General features: G+C 38.7%; 1 protein-coding gene across 5 annotated transcripts in view; it reads left to right on the top strand.

Annotated features, from left to right (window-relative positions):
* ITGB1BP2 (integrin subunit beta 1 binding protein 2) overlaps nucleotides 1-22,087 on the top strand; it is a 37,812-nt gene that overhangs the window by 5,165 nt on the left and 10,560 nt on the right. For 4 of the 5 annotated variants that reach the window (XR_009735020.1, XR_009735018.1, XM_061409753.1 and 1 more), the window contains one exon: nucleotides 4,019-4,057. The exons of the other annotated variant lie outside the window; for it this stretch is intronic. Coding sequence is in view for 2 of the 4 variants with exons in the window: in XM_061409753.1 (XP_061265737.1) it covers nucleotides 4,019-4,057 (39 nt within the window). In the remaining 2 variants the exon portion in view is untranslated. The remainder of the gene's footprint in view (nucleotides 1-4,018; nucleotides 4,058-22,087) is intronic. 5 annotated transcript variants of the gene reach the window in all.

The following is a 22,087-nucleotide window of genomic DNA, read 5'->3' as shown; positions in this document are numbered from 1 at the left end:
AACTTTTAACCTTTTGAGGAATTGCCAGACTGTTTTCCAAAGAGGCTGTACCATTTTACATTCCCATCAGCTGTGTATGAGGGTTCCAGTTCTCTACATCCTAGATATCATTTGTTACTTGTCTTTTATTTAAATTACAGCCATCCTAGTGGGTGTGAAGTGGAATCTCATTGTGGTTTTAATTTGCTTTTTCCTGATGGCTAATGATGCTGAGCATCTTTACATGTGCTTGTTGACCATTTTTGTATCTTATTTGGAGAAATGTCTAAACCAAACCTTTGCCCGTTTGTTAATAGGGTTGTTTGTCTTTTTAGTGAGGTTTTTAAAAAATATGTTCTAGAGATAAATCTCTTGTCAGAAACATTTATAAATATTTTCTCCATTCCTTGTGTTGTCTTTCTACTTCCTTGGTGTCTTTTGATACACAAAAGTTGTAAATTCTTAGGAATTCTAATTTATCTATCTTTCCTTTGGTTGCTTATGTTTTTGATGTCATATCCTAGAAACCATTGCCTAATATATGAAAATTCATTCCTATGTTTTCTAAGAGTTTTATAGTTTCAGCTCTTTCTTTTTGATCTTTGATCCATCTTTTTAAAAATACTTATTTATTTGGCTGCACTTGGGATCTTCATTGTGTTATGTGGGATCTTCCATTGTAGTGCACAGACTCTGGTTATGGCGCGTGGGCTCCAGAGCACAGAGACTTCAGTAGTTGTGGCACATGTACTTAGTTGTTCCACGCCACGTAGGATCTTAGTTCCCCCACTAGGGATCAAACCTGCGTCCCCCGCATTGCCAGGTGAATTCTTAAAATTTTTCGTATGTGGTATGAGGTAGGGGTCCAACTTTATATTTTTGCCTATAGCTATCCAGTTGTCCCAACATTGTTTGTGGGAAAGACTATTCTGTCCCCACTGCATTGTCCTGGCACCCTAGTTGAAAATCAATCAACCATAAATGTGAGGGTTAAGAAATATATTTTGAGTGGAGATTTGGAGAATAAGAAATTTGGATAGCTATGGAAGAGTAGGGAGAGCCAGGCTTGGGTAAGAAGGTGTTCTATTTTACTTTTTATATTTTATTATAAATTCCAAAGGGCTTCCCTGGTGGTTCAGAGGGTAAAGCAATACATTGTCATTGTAAGACAATGCAAAAATGTGTAGAGTAAGAAGTAAGAACTCCTCTTTGGATTCTCTCCAAACTTAGTCCTTTTGCTGTTTGTAACCACTGCTAACATATCAGAGGATTTTTTTTTTTTTTTTTTTGGCCACTTGGCATGCAGGATCTTAGTTCCTTGACCAGGGATCCAACCTGTGCCCCCTTGAGTGAAACCATGGTGCCCTAACCACTGGACCACCAGGTAATTCCCTCAGAAGGTTTAAATGAGGGAACAAAAGAGTCAAGTGAAGTGTGGCTAGATTGGGAAGAACCTAAAATTCTAGATCAAGGATTTTGAATATGATTTTAAAAGAGAGTTAAAAAGGCATTATAAGCATTTTCTTTTTAAAAAATTTTGTTCAAAATAAATAAATAAAAAATTTTGTTCTATTTATTTGGTTACACTGGGTCCTTGTTGCTGCATGCAGGATTTCTCTAGTTGCAGCAAGCGGGGGCTACTCTTTGTTGCAGTGCACCAGCTTCTTGGTGTGGTGGCTTCTCTTGTTGCAGAGCACAGGCCCTAGGTGCACATGGGCTCAGCTGTGGTGCACAGTCTTAGTTGCCCTGTAGCATGGGACCAGGGATCAAACCTGTGTTCCCTGCATTGGCAGGTAGATTTTTATCCACTGTACCACCAGGGAAGTTCAGCCTTTTCTTTTTAAATGTAGTTTTGGTTTGGTTTTTTTTTTTTTGCGGGGGGTGCACCTCACAGCTTGTGGGATCTTAGTTCCCTGACCAGGGATTGAACCCAGAACCATGGCAGTGAAAGCACTAACCACTGGACCATCAGGGAATTCCCTTAAATGTAGATCTTAATTAGAGGAGTGATATCTCTTTTTTGGAGTCTCTCTTGAATCAGATTTACTCCCTCAACAGCATGGCCAAGAATCTGGGATTTCAGATTCTTAGAAACATCAAACTAGGAAGCTTACCAAACCTCAGGTGATCTCAAGTATTTTTCATAGCACCCTTTTATCTCAGTTCAGATTCAAGGAACATAAGGTTTCATTAGTAGCTAGGCGTAAATGGGGATGGGAGAATGGACATGGTCAGCAAAGGTGAGGGATTGCAGCATAGCGTGGCTGAGAATTTGGAAACTGAGGCAAGATTAGGGGATGTTAAAGAATGCATCAGGAAAGTTTCCTCTACCTTTCCTCTACCTTGCAGGAAAGTTTAAACAGAAATAAAGGGGATTCCTAGACCTCCAGGATATTCAATAATTCTGGCTTAGCTCTCTGCTCTCATTCAAGTGCAAATAAAGTTTTCCCCTTGAACTGAACCCTCCAGATCCTTTCTAACTAGGTGGCATGCGGGATGTTAGTTATCCAACCAGGGGTCAAACCTGTGCCCCTCACTGTGGAAGCTTGGAGTCTTAACCACTCAACCACCAGGGAAGTCTAGAAGTTTACTAGACTAAAAAAAAAAAAGTTCTTTTAAAATAATTTTATTTATTTTTGTCTGCACTGGGTCTTTGTTGCTGTTCATGGGCTTTCTCTAGTTGTGGCAAGTGGAGGCTACTCTTCATTGCGGTATGCGGGCTTCTCATTGAGGTGGCTTCTTTTGTTGTTGTACAGGCTCTAGGCACATGGACTTCAGTAGTTGCAGCACGTGGTCTCAGTAGCTGTGGCTCATAGAACTCAGGCTCAGTGTTTGTGGTGCACAGGCTTAGTTGCTCTAAGGCATGTGGAATCTTCTGGAGCAGAGATCGAACCCTGCATTGGCAGGCAAATTCTTATCCACTTGCGCCACCAGGGAAATCCCACAAGTTTGTTGTTGTTCAGTTGCTGTCGTGTCCGACTCTTTGTGACCCTATGGACTGTAGCACGCCAGGCTTCCCTGTTCTTCACTATTTCCCAGAGTTTGCTCAAACTCATGTCCATTGAGTCTGTGATGCTATCTTATCTTATCTTATCTCCCGGCAATCTTGATTCCACCTTGTGATTCATCCAGCCCGGCATTTTGAATACTCTGCATGTAAGTTAAATAGAGTGACAATATACAGCCTTGTCATATTCCTTTCTCAGTTTTGAACCCGTCAGTTGTTCCATGTCCAGTTCTAACTGTTGCTTCTTGTATAAGTTTCTCAGGAGACAGGTTAAGTGGTCTAGTATTCCCATCTAAGGATTTTCCATGATTTGTTGTGATCCACACAGTCAAAGGCTTTGGCATAGTCAATGAAGCAGAAGTAGATGTTTTTCTGGAATTCTCTTGCTTTCTCTGTGATCCAGCAAATGCTGGCAATTTGATCTCTGGTTCCTCTGCCTTTTCTAAATCCAGCTTGAATATCTGGAAGTTCTTGGTTCATGTACTGCTAAAGCCTAGCTTGAAGGATTTTGAGCATCACCTTCCTAGCATGCAAAATGAGCTCAAAAGTTTACTATTTTTTTAAAGTAGGAACACTTTATTATTTTGGTTGCACTGGGTCTTTGTTTCGGTGAATGGACTTTCTCTAGGTTGCAGCAAGCAGGAACTACTCTTTATTGCAGTGCTTGGGCTTCTCATTGTGGTGGCTTCTCTTGTTGTGAAGCGCAGGCTCTAGCAGGTGTAGGCTTCAGTAGTTGTGGCGCGTGGGCTCAGAAGTTGTGGTGCACAGGCTTAGTTGCTCTGCAGCATGTGGAATCTTCCTGGAGCAGGGATCAAACCCATGTCCCCTGTATCAGCATATGGATTCTTATCCACTGAGCCACCAGGCAAGTCCAAAAGTTTACTTTTAATGTCATTTTTCTGTGGGTGAAACATCAAAAGGGGCTTTAAAGGATGTACTTTTTTAAATTTAGAGATGTAAAATATATATAGAAGAGTGTATAAAGTACACTAATCTTAAATGTACAACTTTTTTCTATCTTATCAAAATCAGGGGACCAGCAACTACTCAGAATTCCTGGAGAGGATGGAGGTGAGGAATCAAAAATTTCAAGTAACCCTTGTATATAAACTTGATATATAAAGCTTAAAATTTGCAGCATTAATAAAGTAGTATACTAGATCCTTTTACATAGCCCCAAACCCAAAATATGAGTTTCAAGCAGGTGTATAACATTATTAACCACCACTACAACAATAACCATAGCTACCATTTCTGATACAAACTAACCTGCCAACCATTATACTAAGTGCTTTACATGTATTATCTTATTTAATCATCTACTTCCCACCATCACATCTACATAGTTATTCATAATAGCACAAATACTCTCCCTGCCTCCTTTTATAGTTCTCATTTCTTTCCACTGTGCATTGTATCATATTCCCTCACACCTCTCTGGAAACCTCACACCATTAATTATCCTCTCTCTCCCCTGTTTGTTCAGCCTTTCTCTCTCTGGATATTTTCGTTGACATTTAAACATGTGCAAGTCTCCTCAGTCTTACAAAAACAATTTCCCTTGACTTCATATTCCTCTCCAGCTACTATTAATTCCTTTCTCTCCTTTGTAACCAAACTTCTTAAAATAACTACTCTTTTTCCATTTCCTTCTTCCTAGTCCATTCACAACACACTTCAATATGTCTTCTAACTGCCTCAATCTGGGGTGATAAGATTACCATTGACTGGGCCACCAAGTCACTAAATCCAATGGATACTTTAGTCCCTATCTTACTTGAACTCTCAAGCAAAATTTGACATTAATGATGGTTTCTCTCTTGAAGTACATTTCATGGCTTCTATGACCCATCACTCCTCTTGGTTGTCTTCCTACTTCTCTGGCCATTTCTTTCAGTCTCTTTTACAGGCTCCTCCTCTTCTTACTGGCCATTCAATGATGAAGTTCCTCAGGACTCAGTCCTAGGCTCAGTCTCTTCATTGTTGTTGTTCAGTTGCTAAGTTGTGTCCAACTCTTTGTGACCCCATGGACTGTAGCACGCCAGGCTCCTCTATTCTCTATCTCCCAGAGTTTGTTCAAATTCATCTCCATTGAGTCGGTGATGCTATCTAACCATCTCAACTTCTGCTTCCCCTTTCTCCTTTTGCCTTGAATCTTTTCCAGCATCAGGATCTTTTCCAATGAGTTGGCTCTTTGCATCAGGTGGCCAAAGTTTTGGAGCTTTAGCATCAGTCCTTCCAATGAATATTCAGAGTTGATTTCCTTTAGAATTGACTGATTTGATCTCCTTGCAGCCCAAGGGACTCTCAAGAGTCTTCTCCAGCACCACAATTTGAAAGCAATCAATTCTTTGGCGCTCAGCCTTCTTTATGTTCCAACTCCACATCTGTATAAGACTACTGGAAAAGCCATGACTTTGACTATATGAATCTTTGCCCATAAAGTGATGTCTCTTCTTTTTAATATGCTCTCTAGGTCTCTTCATATATTGATATATATAACTCTCTTCTAGACACTCTTAATTATGCCCATGACTTCAAATACCACCCACAGGCAAATGACTCATGTATTTTTCTCTCTAGGCCATATCTTTGCTTTGAGGTCTAGATCTGTGTATTATAATAATAATAGCTAATGCAGATTTAGATCAGTATCTGACATATAGTAAGTACCTATTATTAGTACCGCTACTATTCTTCTTTCTTTTCACCAAAAGCTTTCACCTTGGCCTTTTGGGAAGGTCGAGGTGTTTCTTTTTTTTTTTCCCTTGGAGAAGAGGGACACATTTCCAATATCCAATTTTATAATGTTTCAGTAAGAAAATAGGATTCTTTTAGCTGCACCTAATGACTTGTTGGATCTTAGTTCTCCAACCAGGGATTGAACCTGGACACCTAAGCATGGACTACCAGGGAATTCCCAGAAAATAAAATTTTTCTTGACACTCAGGTTTTGCTAGTCTGTGAAGTGATAACATATTTACCATACAATTGCATTAGCTTCAGCATTATGTATGATTGTATTCACCTCCTGAGGGAGTAAACATCATATATAGAATGCCACTGTGTAGGACACTTCTACCCACATTATTTTACTTAATCCTCACACCTGATCTCTGAGGATTATTATCCCCAGTTTTTATAGATGAGGAAACCAAAGCTCAGAGAAGGACATAGCTTGCTTGAGGTCACATGGCTACTGATTAAAACCTCAGTCATTGTTCAAGAGCCATCTGAGAATATCCAAATACCTAAAATCCAATTAAAATCTTAGAAGAGGAGCTTGATATCATACCCCTCTAGCCTAACAGAGTCCCTTTGATAAGCCTCTCTGGGAACCAGCAAGGCTCTTGGTAATATCTCACATTGATATAATGCTTTCCTAAACTAGGGATCCCCAACCTCTGGGATCTAATGTCTAATGATCTGAGGTAGAGCTGATATAATAATAGAAATAAAGTGCACAATAAATGTAATGTGTTTGAATAATCCTGAAACCATCCCCAAACCCCCTGGTCCATGGAAAAATTGTCTTCCACGAAACCAGTCCCTCATGCCAGAAAGGTTGGGGACCAGTGTCCCAAACAACTTTTCACCTCTGATCACCTCATCTCTAACCTAAGTGGGACCCTTAGGTACTTTACCTGTCACTTCATCTGGATCAGTAATTCTCTCTCAGTTACACCAGATTCAGTGTTACTGATTCTGGGACCCATGCCTCCACTGTCCCCTCTCTCTCTGCTCCCAAGGTCCCAGAACACTGCTGGAGGGAGAACCAAGCAGGCCAGTATAAATTCATGCTGTCCAGTTTCAACTTGGCCCTTGCAGCTGCTCAGCAACCCTTTTATTTGTCTCATACATTCCCTGGCACTCTCCCCACAGAGGCTGTTCCAGACCTTCCTCTTCTCATATTCCAGCTCCTCCTGTTCCACTCCTTCAGATTAATACACACACTTTCATCAGATGCTTGATAATTCAATAACATTTTAAAAAGCATTTTAATGGAGAATGTAAAACATGTACAAAAGTAGACTGAATACTGTAATGAATCCCTTACTAAACACTCAGCTTCAACTAGTATCAACTCTTGGGCACTCTCGTTCCATCTGTTTCCTCTGTACCATAATATTTTGCAGCAAATTCCAGATATGATGTCATCCCATACCTAAATAGTTCATTATGTATCTTTAAAAGGTAAGGATTCTTTTTTAAAAATCATAATTGTAGTATCATTAGCGCACATAAAATAAACAAGCAGTATTTCCTTGATATCATTAAATATCAAGTCAGCATTTAAATTTCTAATAGTTTCATAAATGTCAAAATAATTTTACAGCTTTTTTGGTTTGAATCAGTATCTAAGATCCACACATTGTGATTGAATATGTATTATATGTCACTTTTTTCCTTTCAACTTTTTGTTGAGGAAGTTGGATTGTTTTTCAGTAGAGTTTCATAGTCTGGGTTTTGCCAATTCCATCTCTGTTGTATAGGTTCTCTGTTGTATATATTGGTAAGATCAATAATGTCTGTACAATGCATATTCTATATTAATTGTCCTATTTTCAGCGGTGTGAGGAAATTGTCTACGTGACCAAAGAAATGGAGGGTGTCTGGCCTAGAGACTGACTCAGGAAGAAGCTAGGACCTCTTTAGCAGGAATGAAACAGATGGTTCAATAAATAGTAACGGAGGTCCAGGCAAGATAAGATGGGTGAGGGGCCATGCAGTGTCAGATTTCTTCTCTGCTGGTATGTAGAGCAGGACAGTCAGGGAAGCAATGATCAGGCTGAAGTCAGAACTAGAAAAGGAGAGGTAGCTCTTGAGGCAGCAGCTGGGATTATTTCTCAGGGGATTACTCTTCTTGCTATACCCTGTTTTCTAAATATATCTTATTCATTTCCACCTCTGTGCCTTTGCCCTGGATGTTTCCTCTGCTTGGAATAGCATCTCCTTTCTCTCTACCCACCCAAATTCTACTTACCTTTAACGACCAGTGCAAGTTCCCTCTTCTCTGTACTTTAGCTTGTAGAGTCATAAAATATTTCTGAAAGGATAAACAAGAGATCAAGAACATTGATTGCTGTCCCGGGAAGGAAACTGGATGGCTAGAGGACAAGGCTGGAAGGGAGAAAGATATTACTGATTTGCTGCAGGATGGACAGTTGATCTGATGAAAGTGTCTAATATGAAATCTGTGGAAGTAGAAGGAGGGAGATTGGAGTTTATAATTTGAGGAGAAAGAGGAAGGTCTGAAACAGCCTCTTTGGGGAGACTGCCAGGGAACATATGAGACAAATAAAAGGGTTGCTGAGCAGCTGTGAGGACCAAGTTGAAATTGGACAGCATGAATTTATGTTGGTCTGCTTGGTTCTCCCTCTAGCAGTGTTCTGGGACTTTGGGAGCAGAAAGAGACAGAGAGGACAGTAGAGGCAGGGGTCCTAGAGTCAGAAACACTGAATCTGATGTAATTGGGAGATAATTACTGATCTGGATAAAGTGACAGGTAAAGTACCAGGGTGGGGGTCCCACTTAAGTTAGAGATGAGGTGATCAGAGATGAAAAGTGATTTGGAAAAGTGTTATATCAATATGAGATATCACTGATGAACTAAGGGCCTCATTGATTCCCACATAGGCTTGTCAAAGGGATGCTGCTAGGCTAGAGTAGTGTGGTTATCTTCTAAAATCGTCTTCTAAAATCCCAGTTGGGTCCTTAGGTTTTAGATATTCTTTGATGACTCTTGGACAACTCTTAGCAATGACTGAAGTTTAAACATGTGGCAGTCATCACTGAAACTGGAACTTCTGCAAGATACATGACGGGAAGGGTAATTTTAAAAAAGCTCTTTATTGAGCCTTTACTATGATATAAGTATTGTAATCAAAAATGTGCATGTGTACATGCACACTTTATCTGTTATTTCTCTTTGTATATATTATATATACATATATCTCAAATGAGAATATATATTCTCCTTTACTTCTCACAATAGTGTATTAAAAGCATTATTATTATTTTTTTAATAGATGATGAAACTGGGCTTCAGGGAGGTTGCATAATTTTCTCTAGGTCACACATCTATCAAGAGTCAGAACTGGGACTCAAATCCAGGTTTGAGTACAAAGCCTGTAGTCTTTCGTTTCTAGCACTACTTTCCAGCAAATACCTCCATCCATTAAATCAGTATTATTTTGCCAATGACATCCATTATTAAAACTTTAGATTCATTCTCACCAAAAAGATTTATACACTGAATTGAAAGCTTTTGGTGAGTAAGAAGTTAATTGACTAGGGTGGAAGAAAGAGACAGTGAAACCAATTGAAGATGGTTGCAGTAGTCTAAGAGAGAAAGATGAGACCTCAAACTTAAGTGGGTGTGGTAGTAAGAAGGGAGGAGAGAATAATGTATTTAAAAGATATGTCTTAGTTGATTCATGCTGCTATAACAAAGTACCATGGACTAGGTGGTTTATAAACAAATAAATTTATTTCTTACAGTTCTGGAGGCTGGAAGTCTGAGATCAGGGTACCAACATAGTCACGTTCTGATGAGGGACCTCTACCAGGTGGAGAGGAAAGAGAGAAAGCAAGCTCTCTCATGACTTGTATAAGGGCACTAATCCCATTCACGATCTCTTGTAATCCTAGTTAGACTTCCCTGGTTGCTCAGACGGTAAAAACATCTGTCTACAATGCGGGAGACCCGGGTTCAATCCCTGGGTTGGGAATATCCCCTGGAGAAGGAAATGGCAATCCACTCCAGGACTATTGCCTAGAAAATCCCATGGACAGAGGAGCCTGGTAGGCTACAGCCCAGTTACCTCCCCAAAGCCCCATCTCCTAATACCATCACATTGAAGGGTCGGATTTTAATGTATGAATTTTAGAGGACACAAGCACTGAGTCCACAACATCAGAAGGAGTGAAAGAAATATGGCCACTGCTAGTCTCTATGTTCCTTAAACTTACTGTAACTCACTCCTTCCTCAGTGCCTCTGTACTACCTGTTCCCCCTACCTGGAATAGTCTTTCTCCAGGTCTTTGAATAGGTGATTCTTTCTTAACATTCACAGCTCAACTATCACTACTCATGATACGGAAACAATTCAACTATCACCACTCATGATAGGGAAACAATTCATTATCTCAAAAATTAATCAATAAAGGGAGATAATCAAGTATTTATCCTGCCTTTCCTGGATGAACTGGGTAGATGAAGGGACATGTCTTTTTCCAAAACCATTCCAATTAATAAAAAGAAATAAAATTAGGATATCACTGTTCTGCAATCCTTGATAAATAGTGAGCAAAGATATTAGACATTATGTCTATCCTATAGTCATATGAAAGGAATGGAATCTGAGTTTGATCTAGTCTTTGGATCCAGGTGCCAATTTGTAGTAAATACATAGAAACCACATAATGCCTATGTAATTAGCAAAATGCAGAGTGAGAAGCTTCATAGGTCAAATTTGAGTTCTTCCATTAAACAAAAAAAAATCACACTTCTCAGTGAGGCCTTTCTTGACCATCTTCTCTAAATTAGCACCTACTCGCCAAGGTACTATCACATTACCCTGTTTGATTTTCCCCATATCCATTATCATCTGCTGAGGTTTCCTTACATGAGAAGCAATATAACATAACAGTTAAGAGGACAAACTATTAATATAACATCAGGCTGCCTGGGTTCAAATCTTGACTACTTACTAGTTATGTGACCTTAAAGTACTTAAGAGCTATAGACCTCAGTTTCCCCAACTATAAAATGGGATTAATAACAGTGCCTATATCATAGGGTCATTAGGAGTATTAAATGAGATAAGTCTATCTCATTTAATATCTACCTCATAGCTTATCATAGTACCTAGTACAAGATAAGCATTATAAATGCTAACAATATTGCATAATTATTTTTTTCTTGTACATTATTTCTCTCATTCACTAGCATATAAGTCTTTCTGCACTATATGCAGCATCTAAAACTGCCTAGCGCATATATATATTATGTGCTTAATATATGTTTGTTGAATGAAAGGCCTGAGTTAGGGTGATAAGGAAAGTAGAAAGGAGATATGTAAGATATTATTTAAAAAGAAGGAAAAAAAACCTTGGGCTTGATTTTTTTCTGATAAAGAGGGAATGGTATAAGATAATTATCACAAGGCTTCAAACTTAAGTAACAGGTAGGTTAGTGCTTTTAACAGAAACAGGAAAACTGGGAACTAGAACTAATATTATATGAATATTCCAATAGTGAATTTTATTTTAGATACGAGTTTGAAATGATTGCAAAAGATGTGAGTGGAAATGCTGCTGCTGCTGATACTGCTGCTAAGTTGCTTCAGTCGTGTCCGACTCTGTGCGACCCCATAGACAGCAGCCCACCAGGCCCCGCCGTCCCTGGGATTCTCCAGGCAAGAACACTGGAGTGGGTTGCCATTTCCTCCTCCAATGCATGAAAGTGAAAAGTGAAAGTGAAGTCGCTCAGTCGTGTCCGACTCTTAGCGACCCCATGGACTGCAGCCTACCAGGCTCCTCTGTCCATGGGATTTTCCAGGCAAGAGTATTGGAGTGGGTTGCCATTGCCTTCTCCAGTGGAAATGCTCGCAGGCAGTTAATTAGAAATGCAAAATTAGAGTTCATGAGAAAAATCAGTGCTGAAGATAGATTTCAGTATCATCTGCATCAATATGATACAAACATTTAACTTACTAGTATGAGCTTCCTTCATCTTTAAAAAACAAAAACATACAGATGTGAATAAAATGGAAAACACAGTATTTGAACTCTTAAATTGTTCTCAGAAGAAGTCACCATAAGAAATTTGGTGTGTATTCTTACATTTTCTATACATTTATAAGCATATTGGCATACAACATGTAGAGACATAGTAAAAGTATGAGCAATACCTATGTTTTTATAGAGAGGTTTGGTTTTTCTTTTTGCCCAATTTGGAATTATTCTATAAATATTTTTCTGTAGCTTAATTGTTAAGCGTATCACTTTATTGTCCTTTAAAATATTTCCACATCAATATATATAGATCTCTGACATTCTTTTTTGTGCTGCATAGTATGGATATGCCATAATTTATTTAACTCTTCTGCTATTGGCGAACACTTAAGTTGTTGACAGTTTTTTAATATTACAAATTGCTGCTGCTGCTGCTAAGTCACTTCAGTCGTGTCCGACTCTGTGCAACCCCATAGATGCAGCCCACCAGGCTCCCCCATCCCTGGGATTCTCCAGGCAAGAACACTGGAGAGCGTTGCCATTTCCTTCTCCAATGCATGAAAGTGAAAAGTCAAAGTGAAGTCACTCAGTTGTGTCCAACTCTTCACAACCCCATGGACTGCAGCCTCCCAGGCTCCTCCATCCATGGGGTTTTCCAGGCAAGAGTATTGGAGTGGGTTGCCATTGCCTTCTCTGAATATTACAAATTATGCAGCAATTAAAATCATTATACATGTATCTTTGAATATTTATACTAATATTTTTTGAGGATAGATTCCTAGAAGTGGGATTGCTGGAAAGGAGTTATAAATATCCTTACACATTTGAAGTGTTAATATATACTGCTCAGTTTCCCTCCACAAAGGCTGTTTCAGTTTACATGGCCACCCAGCAGTGTACGAGGTACCAGTTTCCCCAAAACCCTCTTCAATATTTTGTTATGAATTAAAATTTTTATCAACAAGATATGCAAATAATGGTAGCTCATTTTTATTTTGCATTTCTTCTGGTCTCAGGAAATGGTAAGCATTTTTTACTGAATATAGTAGTCCTCCTTATCCATGGTTTCACATCCCATGATTTAGTTACCCTCAGTCAAATGTAGTCTGAAAACATTAAACGGACAATTCCAGAAATAAGCAACTTGTAAGTTTTTAAAAAATATTTTATTGGAGTATAGTTGATTTACAATGTTGTATTTAATTTCTGCTGTATAGCAAAGTAACTCAGTTATACATGTATATATATATATATATTCTCTTCATATTCTTTTCCACTGTGGTTTATCACAAGATATTGAATATTGTTCTCTGTACTATACAGTATGACCTTATTGTTTATCCATCCTATATATAATAGTTTGCATCTGCTAATCTCAAACTCCTAGTCCTTCCCACCTCTACCCTCTCTCTTGGCAACCACAAGTCTATTCTCAGTATCTGTAAGTCAGTTTTTGTTTCATAGATTATGTTCATTTAGTATTTGTCTTTCTCTTTCTGACTGACTTTGCTTAGTATGATAATCCCTAGGTCCATCCATGTTACTGCAAGTGGCATTATTTCATTCTTTTTAATGGCTAATATTCCATTGTGTAAACATACATACCACATCTTCTTTATCCATTCATCTGTCGATGGGCATTTAGGTTGTTTCCAAGTCTTGACTATTGTGAATAGTGCTGCTATGAACATAAGGGTGCATGTATCTTTTCAAATTATAGTTTTGTCTGGGTATATGCCAACAGTGGGATTGTAGGATCATATTATACATAGGTCTATTTTTAGTTTTTTGAGAAACATCCATATTGTTTTCTCTAGTGGCTATACAATTTACATTCCCACCAACCATGTAGGAGGGTTCCCTTTTCTCCACACACTCTCCAGAATTTATTACTAGTACACATTTTTTTTGACCACACTGCGTGGCTTGCGGAATCTTAATTCCCCAACCAAGGGTCAGACCTGGGACCTGACAGTGAAAGCGCTGAGTCCTAACCACTGGAATTCTGCCAGGGACTTAGACTTTTTAGTGATGGCCATTCTGACTGGTGTGAGGTAGTACCTCATTATAGTTTTGATTTGCATTTCTTGAATAATTAAGCGATGATGAGCATCTTTTCATGTGCCTATTGGCCATCTGTATGTTTTGTTTGGAGAAATGTCTGTTTCAATCTTCTGTCCATTTTTCAATTGGGTTATTAGTTTTAAATTGAACACAATTCTGAATAGCAAGATGAAATCTTGTGACATCCCACTCTAGGATGTAAATCATGCCTTTGTCCAGCACATCCATGCTGTATACACTACCCTCTTATTAATCACTTAGTAACCTCCTAGAAGTTATCAGATCAACTGTCTCAGTGTCACAGTGCTTGTGTTCAAATAACCCTTATTTTATTTAGTAATGGCCCCAAAGTATAAGAGTAGATGCTGGCAATTTGGATATTCTCTTACTGTACCTAATTTGTAAAATAAACTTTATCATAGATACTATATTATAAGTTTTGGTACTATCTGTGGTTTCAGGCATCCCCTGGGGGTCTTAGAAAGTATCCCCTGTACCAAATTTCTGTTAAACTCTGTTTCCAGCCCCATATGTCATGTGCATCCTCTGCTGTACCTGGTGTCTTGGATCTTTGCATAGTTTTTCTGGTGAAATGGCCCCTTCTTATCTGTATCCTCTGTAGTAGATCAAAATCTCTTCCCAGCTACTATTAATATTTCAGCTACAGTTTCTCAAATGACATTCCTGCATCGAGAAAATCCCAAGAACTTTTTATCCTTTCGGGTTTGTACATGTTTTGTATGTTGTTTTGGTTTACTTTGGTGCCTCAGAAGAGATTTGAAATGCAATACTTGTCATAAACTAAATTCTCACACATAACTGCTTCTCTATTCAGTTCCGTTGATATATTTGTCTATTCTTGAACTATTTCACAACTTTATATAATAATTTGATATTTGGTAGGCAAAGCTTCCCTTACTTCTTCTATCTTTTAAAAGTTTCTTGGCTCTTTTTATATGTTCTTCCAGATGAACTTCAGAACCAACTTGTTTAGTACTCTTATCCCTGACCTCACAAATCCCAATGAGATTGTTGTAGAAATTTATACTTACTTGAAAAGTTTTTAAATAATGAAACTTCTCATTCAGGAATATTGTACATCTATCTGTTTGTCAAATATTCATACTTATAGCCTTCAGTAGTATTCTGTAATTTTATTCATGTCAGTATTTTGTATGTTTCTTGTTAGGTTTATTCCTATCATTTTTTTCACTGCTATGAATTAGATCTTCCCCCCATTGCATTTTCTAATTGGATATTGTTTTTATAGAGAAAAGTTATTGATTTAAAACTTAAACTCTATTTCTATTTAATTTTAATAGTATCTCAGTTCATTCTCTTGTATTGTCTATATATCATATATAAACAAGGACATTTTATGATTCTTCCTTTACAGCATTTTAACTTTTGTCTTCATGCTTTGGCTAGAACCTGCAGAGCAACATTCAGTATTAGTTGAGAAAACAGGTGAATATTCTTGATTTTGTTCTGACTTTAAGGTGAATGCCACTAGTATTTCACTATTATGATGATTGCAGTTGTTTTCTTCTTTTTTTTAAGTAAAAAATTTTTATTTACGGCTGTGCTGGGTCTTCATTGCTGTGCAGGCTTTTCTCTAGTTGTAGCGAGCAGGGACTACTCTAGTTGTGCACAGGCTTCTCATTGTGGTGGCTTCTCTTGTTGCAGAGCACAGGCTGTAGGGCACATGGGTTTCAGAAATTGTAGCACAGGCTCAGTAGTTGTGGCGCACGGGCTTAGTTAATCTGCAGCATGTGGGATCTTCCCAGACCAGGGATTAAACCCAGGTCTCCTGCCTTAGCAGGCGGATTCTTTATCACTGAGCCACGAGGGAAGCCCTGCCGTTGTTTTCTATATTCTCTTTCTTTGGCTGCACTGGGTCTTAGTTGCACCATGGGGGATCTTCAGTCTTCATTGCAGCATGCAGGGTCTTTAGTTGTGGCATGCAAACTCTTAGTTGCAGCCTATGAGATCTAGTTTCCTGACTAGGGATTGAAGCCAGGCCCCCTGCATTGGGAGCTCGAAGTCTTAGCCATTGGACCACCAGGGAAGTCCCTGTGTCTCTATTTCTGCTTTGCAAATAAATTCACCTGTACCATTTTTCCAGATTCTGCATATAAGTGATATTATGCAATATTTGTTTTTCTCTTTCTGACTTACTTCATTCTATATGACAGTCTCATTTGTTTTTTCAGTATTGAGCTGCGTGAGCTGTTTTATATTTGGAGATTAATCCTTTGTCAGTTGCTTTGTTTGCAAATATTTTTTTACCATTGTGAGGGTTGTCTTTTCATCTTGTTTATAGTTTCCTCTGCTGTACAAAACCTTTTAAGTTTAATTAGGTCCCATTTGTTTATTTTTGTTTCTATTCCCATTAATCTAAGAGGTGCGTCAGAGAGAATCTTGCTTCAATTTATGTCAAAGGGTGTGCTGTCTGTATTTTCCTGTAAGAGTTTTATATTGCCCAGCCTTATATTTAGGCCTTTAATCCATTTTGAGCTTATTTTTATATATAATGTTAGAGAGTATTCTGATTTCATTCTTTTACATGTAGCTGTCCAGCGGATTTTCCTGGTGGTCCTGTAGCTAAGACTCAAAGCTCCCAGTGCAGGGGTCCCAGGTTCAATCCCTGATCAGGGAATTAGATCCCACATTCCCCAAGTAAGAGTTCACATGCTGCAACTAAGAGTTTTCATGCTGCAGGTAAAAAAGAGATCCCGCACATGCCATAGCTATAGATCCTGCAAGTGGTTTAGTCACTCAATCGTGTCTGACTCTTTGCAATCCCATGGACTGTAGCCCAGCAGGCTTCTCTGTCCATGGGATTCTCCAGTCAAGAATACTGAAGTGGATTGCTGTTCCCTTTCCCAGAGGATCTTCCTGGCCCAGGGATGGAACCCTGGTCTCCTGCATTGCAGGCATATTCTTTACCATTTGAACTACAGGAAAGTCCTAAAGATTCTGCATGCCGCAACTAAAAGATCCTATGTGCTGCAATGGAAACTGAATATAGGGCATGCCACGACTAAGACCCGACACAGCCAAATAAACAAACAAACATATAGCTGTCCAGTTTTCCCAGCACCACTTATTGAAGAGACTGTATTTTCTCCATTGTATATTCTTGCCTCCTTTGTCATACATTAGGTGACCATAGGTGTGTGGGTTTGTCTCTGGGCTTTTTATCCTTCCATTGATCTATATTTCTGTGTTCTGTGCCAGTATCATACTATCTTGATTACTTTAACTTTGTAGTATAGTCTGAAGTTGGGGTGGTGCCTGATTCCTCCAGCTCCATTTTTCTTCCTCAAGATTGCTTTGGCTCTCATGGCCAATTTTGTTTCATCTATATTTTGCTAGCTCCTGCTTCTCTGCCCATGTAAGATTATTCTGAAGCAAATATCAGATATCATATTATTTCATCTCATCCATAAATATTTTGGTATGTATCTGTAAGACATAAGAACTTTTCTTAAACATGACAACAAAACGATCACCTCTAAAAAATTCTTATATTCATCAAGTGTACAGTCATTGTTCAAATTTTCCTGATTGTCTTATAAATGTTTGTGTGTTTATTTTTAGTTTGTTTGAATCATGATCCAAGCACAGGTTATATGCTGCAATTGGTTGATATGTTTCTTTTTTTAAAGAAAATACTTAGTTATTTATTTAGGGCTACATTGAATCTTAGTTGTGGCATGAGGGATCTTTTGTTGCACTGCTCGGGCTCTTTATTGTGACTTGCAGGCTTCTCGCAAGTTGTGGGGTATGGGCTCTCTAGTTGTGGCACACTGGCTCAGTAGTTGTGGCATGGGGGCTTACTTGCCCCACACCATGTGGGAATCTTAGTTCCCTGACCAGGGATCAAACCCATGTCCTCTGTAGTGGAAGGCAGATTCTTAACCACTGGACTACCAGGGAAGTCCCTGTTTCTTAAGTCTCTTAATCTATAGGTGCCCGTTCCTTCTCCCACCATTTTTTTTTAACTCCCATGAGATTTATTAGTTCAAGAAACTGAGTGATTTGTCTCATAGCACTTTCCATAAGATACATTTTAGTAATTGTATCCCTGTGGTGATATTTTCTTGTTCCTTGTATTTCCTAAATACTGATGAGAGCTAGAGACTTGATTAGATTTATATTTCCGTTCTATTTTTTTCTCTATTGAGGGACAAGAATATGTCATAGGTAGTATTGTGTACTATAAGTAGACACAAATTCTCTTGTTTCTTTTACAATCTTTTTTGATGTTCTGAAGTTTCATTAAAAATGTCCGAGTGGAGATTCCTTTCTTTGTTTTCTTTTTCCTGTTTGGGATTCCTGAGTTTTAATGTTGGCATTAAAAAAAAAATCAATTCTCAGCTATTTCCCTTCAAATATTGCTGTCCTACTGTTTTCTCTATTCTTGGCCTGAACTCCAATTAGACAACACCTGTAAACATAGGGCTTTTAAAACTTACATTGTTGGCCACTAGGGATCAGATGACTTCAGAGCAAGAGTCTGCTGCAGCAATTACCCATTAGAGTTGTAGTTATTCATTGTTTCCTCTGCTTTACTGCCAATGTTCCATATATATATATATATATATATATATGGACAGAGATATACATGTATCTCCACACACAGTTAAAATATATCTTAAAATTCATTCCTATCAGTATATAATTCACCTCATTTTTTCCACTGAGGTATAACTTACATACAGTAAAATGTTCAAATCTGAAGTATACATTTTTGTGTATGAATACATCTATGAAACAACCCCCAGCTCAAAACAGAACATTTCCAGCACTACAGAGGCTAGCTCCTCGTGACCTCTTTCAGTCATTATCCAGTTCCAAGATTAACCGCTTTCTGACTTCTATAGTCATAGACTAGATTTGCCTATATTTGAATTTCATATACATGGAATCATACAGAGTATGAACTCTTTTGAATCTGACTTCTTTCAGCATTGTCTTAGAGCTTCATCTATTTTCAATGTATCGATAATTTGTTCTTGGGAATTCCCTAATTGTTCAGTGGTTAAGATTCCAGGCTTTTACTACCAGAGGCCTGGGTTCGATTCCTGGTCAGGGAACTAAGATCCCTGTAAGCCATGCAGCGCTGCCAATAACAATAATAATAATTTGTCCTTTTTTATTGCTGTGTAGAATTCTTTCTTAAAATTAACTTCCTCTGTGATGACCTACAGAGCAGTGAATGGCACCCCACTCCAGTACTCTTGCCTAGAAAATCCCATGGACAGAGGAGCCTGGTAGGCTGCAGTCCATGGGGTCGCTAAGAGTCAGACACGACTGAGCAACTTCACTTTCACTTTTCACTTTCATGCATTGGAGAAGGAAATGGCAACACATTCCAGTGTTCTTGCCTGGAGAATCCCAGGGACGGGGAGCCTGGTGGGCTGCTGTCTATGGGGTCGCACAGAGTCAGACACGACTGAAGTGACTTAGCAGCAGCAGCAGCAGCAGCAGTGATGACCTAGAAAGATGCGATGGGGGGAGGGGAAGGAGGCTCAAGAGGGAGGGGATTATATCTATAATTATGGCTGACTCATATTGTTGTATGGCAGAAAGCAAGACAACATTATAAAGCAACTTTCCTCCAATTAAAAAAATTAACTTTCATTTTGTGGATATATCATAATGTAGATAACAAATCCTCTGTTAATAGATATATAAATGGTTTTCACCTTGGTACAAACACTCCTGCAGTACATATGTTTATTCATGCACCTTTGCCAATATGTATATCAATAGGATAAAATCCTAGATGTGTAGGTGCTAGGTGAAATATTCTGTGCATTATTAATTTTAATAGATTTTGCCAGATTGTCTTCCAAACAGTATATATGAGTCTGATTCTCATCACCCTTGCTAACTATTAACAATTTATAAATTGAGGTATAGTTGATTTATAATATTACACTAGTTTCAGGTATATAACATAATGATTCAAAATTTTTATAGATTATATAGCATTTAAAATTATAGGGACTTCCCTGCTGGTCCAGTGGCTAAGAACTCATGCTTCTGGGTTTGATCCCTGGTCGAGGAACTAGATCGCACATGCCACAACTGAGGGTTTGCATACTGCAACTAAAGATCCTGCTTGCCACAATGAAGACTGGAGATTCTGTGTGCTACAACTAAGACCTAGCAGAGCCAAATAAATAAATAAATAAGCAGAACTTGAAAAAATTAAATTATTATAAAATATTGGCTATATTCCCTGTGTTGTATAGTATATCCTTGTAGCTTATTTATTTTTCTTTGGCTGCACTGGGTCTTCATTGCTGCGCATGGGCTTTCTCTGGTTGCAGCGAGCTGAGGCTACTCTCTAGTTCTGGTGTGTAGGCTTCTTATTGCAGTAACTTGTTGTGGAGCACAGGCTCTAGGGCATGCAGGCTTCAGTAGTGGCACACAGGCTTAGTTGCCCCGCTGCGTATGGTATCTTCCTAGACCAGGGATCTGACTCGTGTCCCCTACACTGGCAGGTGGATTCTTAACCACTGGACCACCATGGAAATCCACGTAGCTTATTTATTTTATACATAATTTTATATTTTAGACTTCACATATAAGTGGCAACAAATTATTTTCTCTGTCTTATTTCACTAGGCATAATACCTACCAGGTCCATCCATGTTGTTGTAAATGGCAAAATTTTATTCTTTAACACATCTTCTTTATCCATTCATTTGTTAATGTACACTTACTTTGCTTCTATATCATGGCTATTGTAAATAATGCTGCTATGAACATCACAAACTCCTTATTGTCAAATTCAGACTTAAATTGAAGAAAGTAGGGAAAATCACTGGACCATTCAGGTATGACTTAAATCAAATCCCTTATGATTATACAGTGGGAGTGAGAAATAGATTCAAGGGATTAGATCTGATAGAGAGAGTGCCTGAAGAACTATGGATGGAGGTTCGTGACATGGTACAGGAGGTAGGGATCAAGGCCATCCCTAAGAAAAAGAAATGCAAAAAGGCAAAATGGTTGTCTGAGGAGGCCTTACAAATAGCTATGAAAAGAAGAGAGGCAAAAGGTAAAGGAGAGAAGGAAAGATATACCCATTTGAATGCAGAGTTCCAGTAAGAAAGCCTCCCTCAGTGATCAATGCAAAGAAATAGAGGAAAACAATAGAATGGGAAAGACTAGAGATCTCTTCAAGAAAATTAGAGATACCAAGGGAACATTTCATGCAAAGATGGGCACAATAAAGGACAGAAACTGGACCTAACAGAAGCAGAAGATAATAACAGTTGGCAAGAATACACAGAAGAACTATACAAAAAAGATTTTCATGACCCAGATAACTACTATGGTATGATCACTTACCTAGAGCCAGACATCCTGGAATGTGAAGTCAAATGGGCCTAGGAAGCATCACTACAAACAAAGCTAGTGGAGGTGATGGAATTCCAGTTGAGCTATTTCAAATCCTAAAAGATGATGCTGTGAAAGTGCTGCACTCAATATGCCAGCAAATTGAGAAAACTTGGCATTGGCCACAGGACTGGAAAAGGTCAGTTTTCATTCTAACCCCAAAGAAGGGCAATGCCAAAGAATGCTCAAACTACCACACAATTGCACTCATCTCACACGCTAGTAAAGTAATGCTCAAAATCCTCCAAGCCAGACTTCAACAGTATGTGAACAATGAACTTCCAGATGTTCAAGCTGGATTTAGAAAAGCCAGAGGAACCAGAGATCAAATTGCCAACATCTGCTGGATCATTGAAAAAGCAAGAGAGTTCCAGAAAAGCATCTACTTCTGCTTTATTGACTATGCCAAAGCCTTTGACTGTGTGGATCACAATAAACTGTGGAAAATTCTGAAAGAGATGGGAATACTAGACCACCTAACCTGCCTCCTGAGAAATCTGTATGCAGGTCAGGAAGCAACAGCTAGAACTGGACATGGAACAACAGACTGGTTCCAAATAGGGAAAGGAGTATGTCAAGGCTGTATATTGTCACCCTGCTTATTTAACTTATATGCAGGGTACATCATGAGAAATGCTGGGCTGGATGAAGCACAAGCTGTAATCAGGTTTGCTGGGAGAAATATCAATAATGTCTGATATGCAGATGATACCACCCTTATGGCAGAAAGCGAAGAAGAACTAAAGAGCCTCTTGATGAAAGTGAAAGAGGAGAGTGAAAAAGTTGGCTTAAAACTCAACATTCAGAAAACTAAGATCATGGCATCTGGTCCCATCACTTCATGGCAAATAGATGGGGAAACAGTAGAAACAGTGACAG

The sequence above is a fragment of the Bos javanicus genome, chromosome X, assembly GCF_032452875.1.
Source record: "Bos javanicus breed banteng chromosome X, ARS-OSU_banteng_1.0, whole genome shotgun sequence".
Classification (NCBI taxonomy): Eukaryota; Metazoa; Chordata; class Mammalia; order Artiodactyla; family Bovidae; genus Bos; species Bos javanicus.
This window is presented reverse-complemented; position numbering and strand designations above follow the sequence as displayed.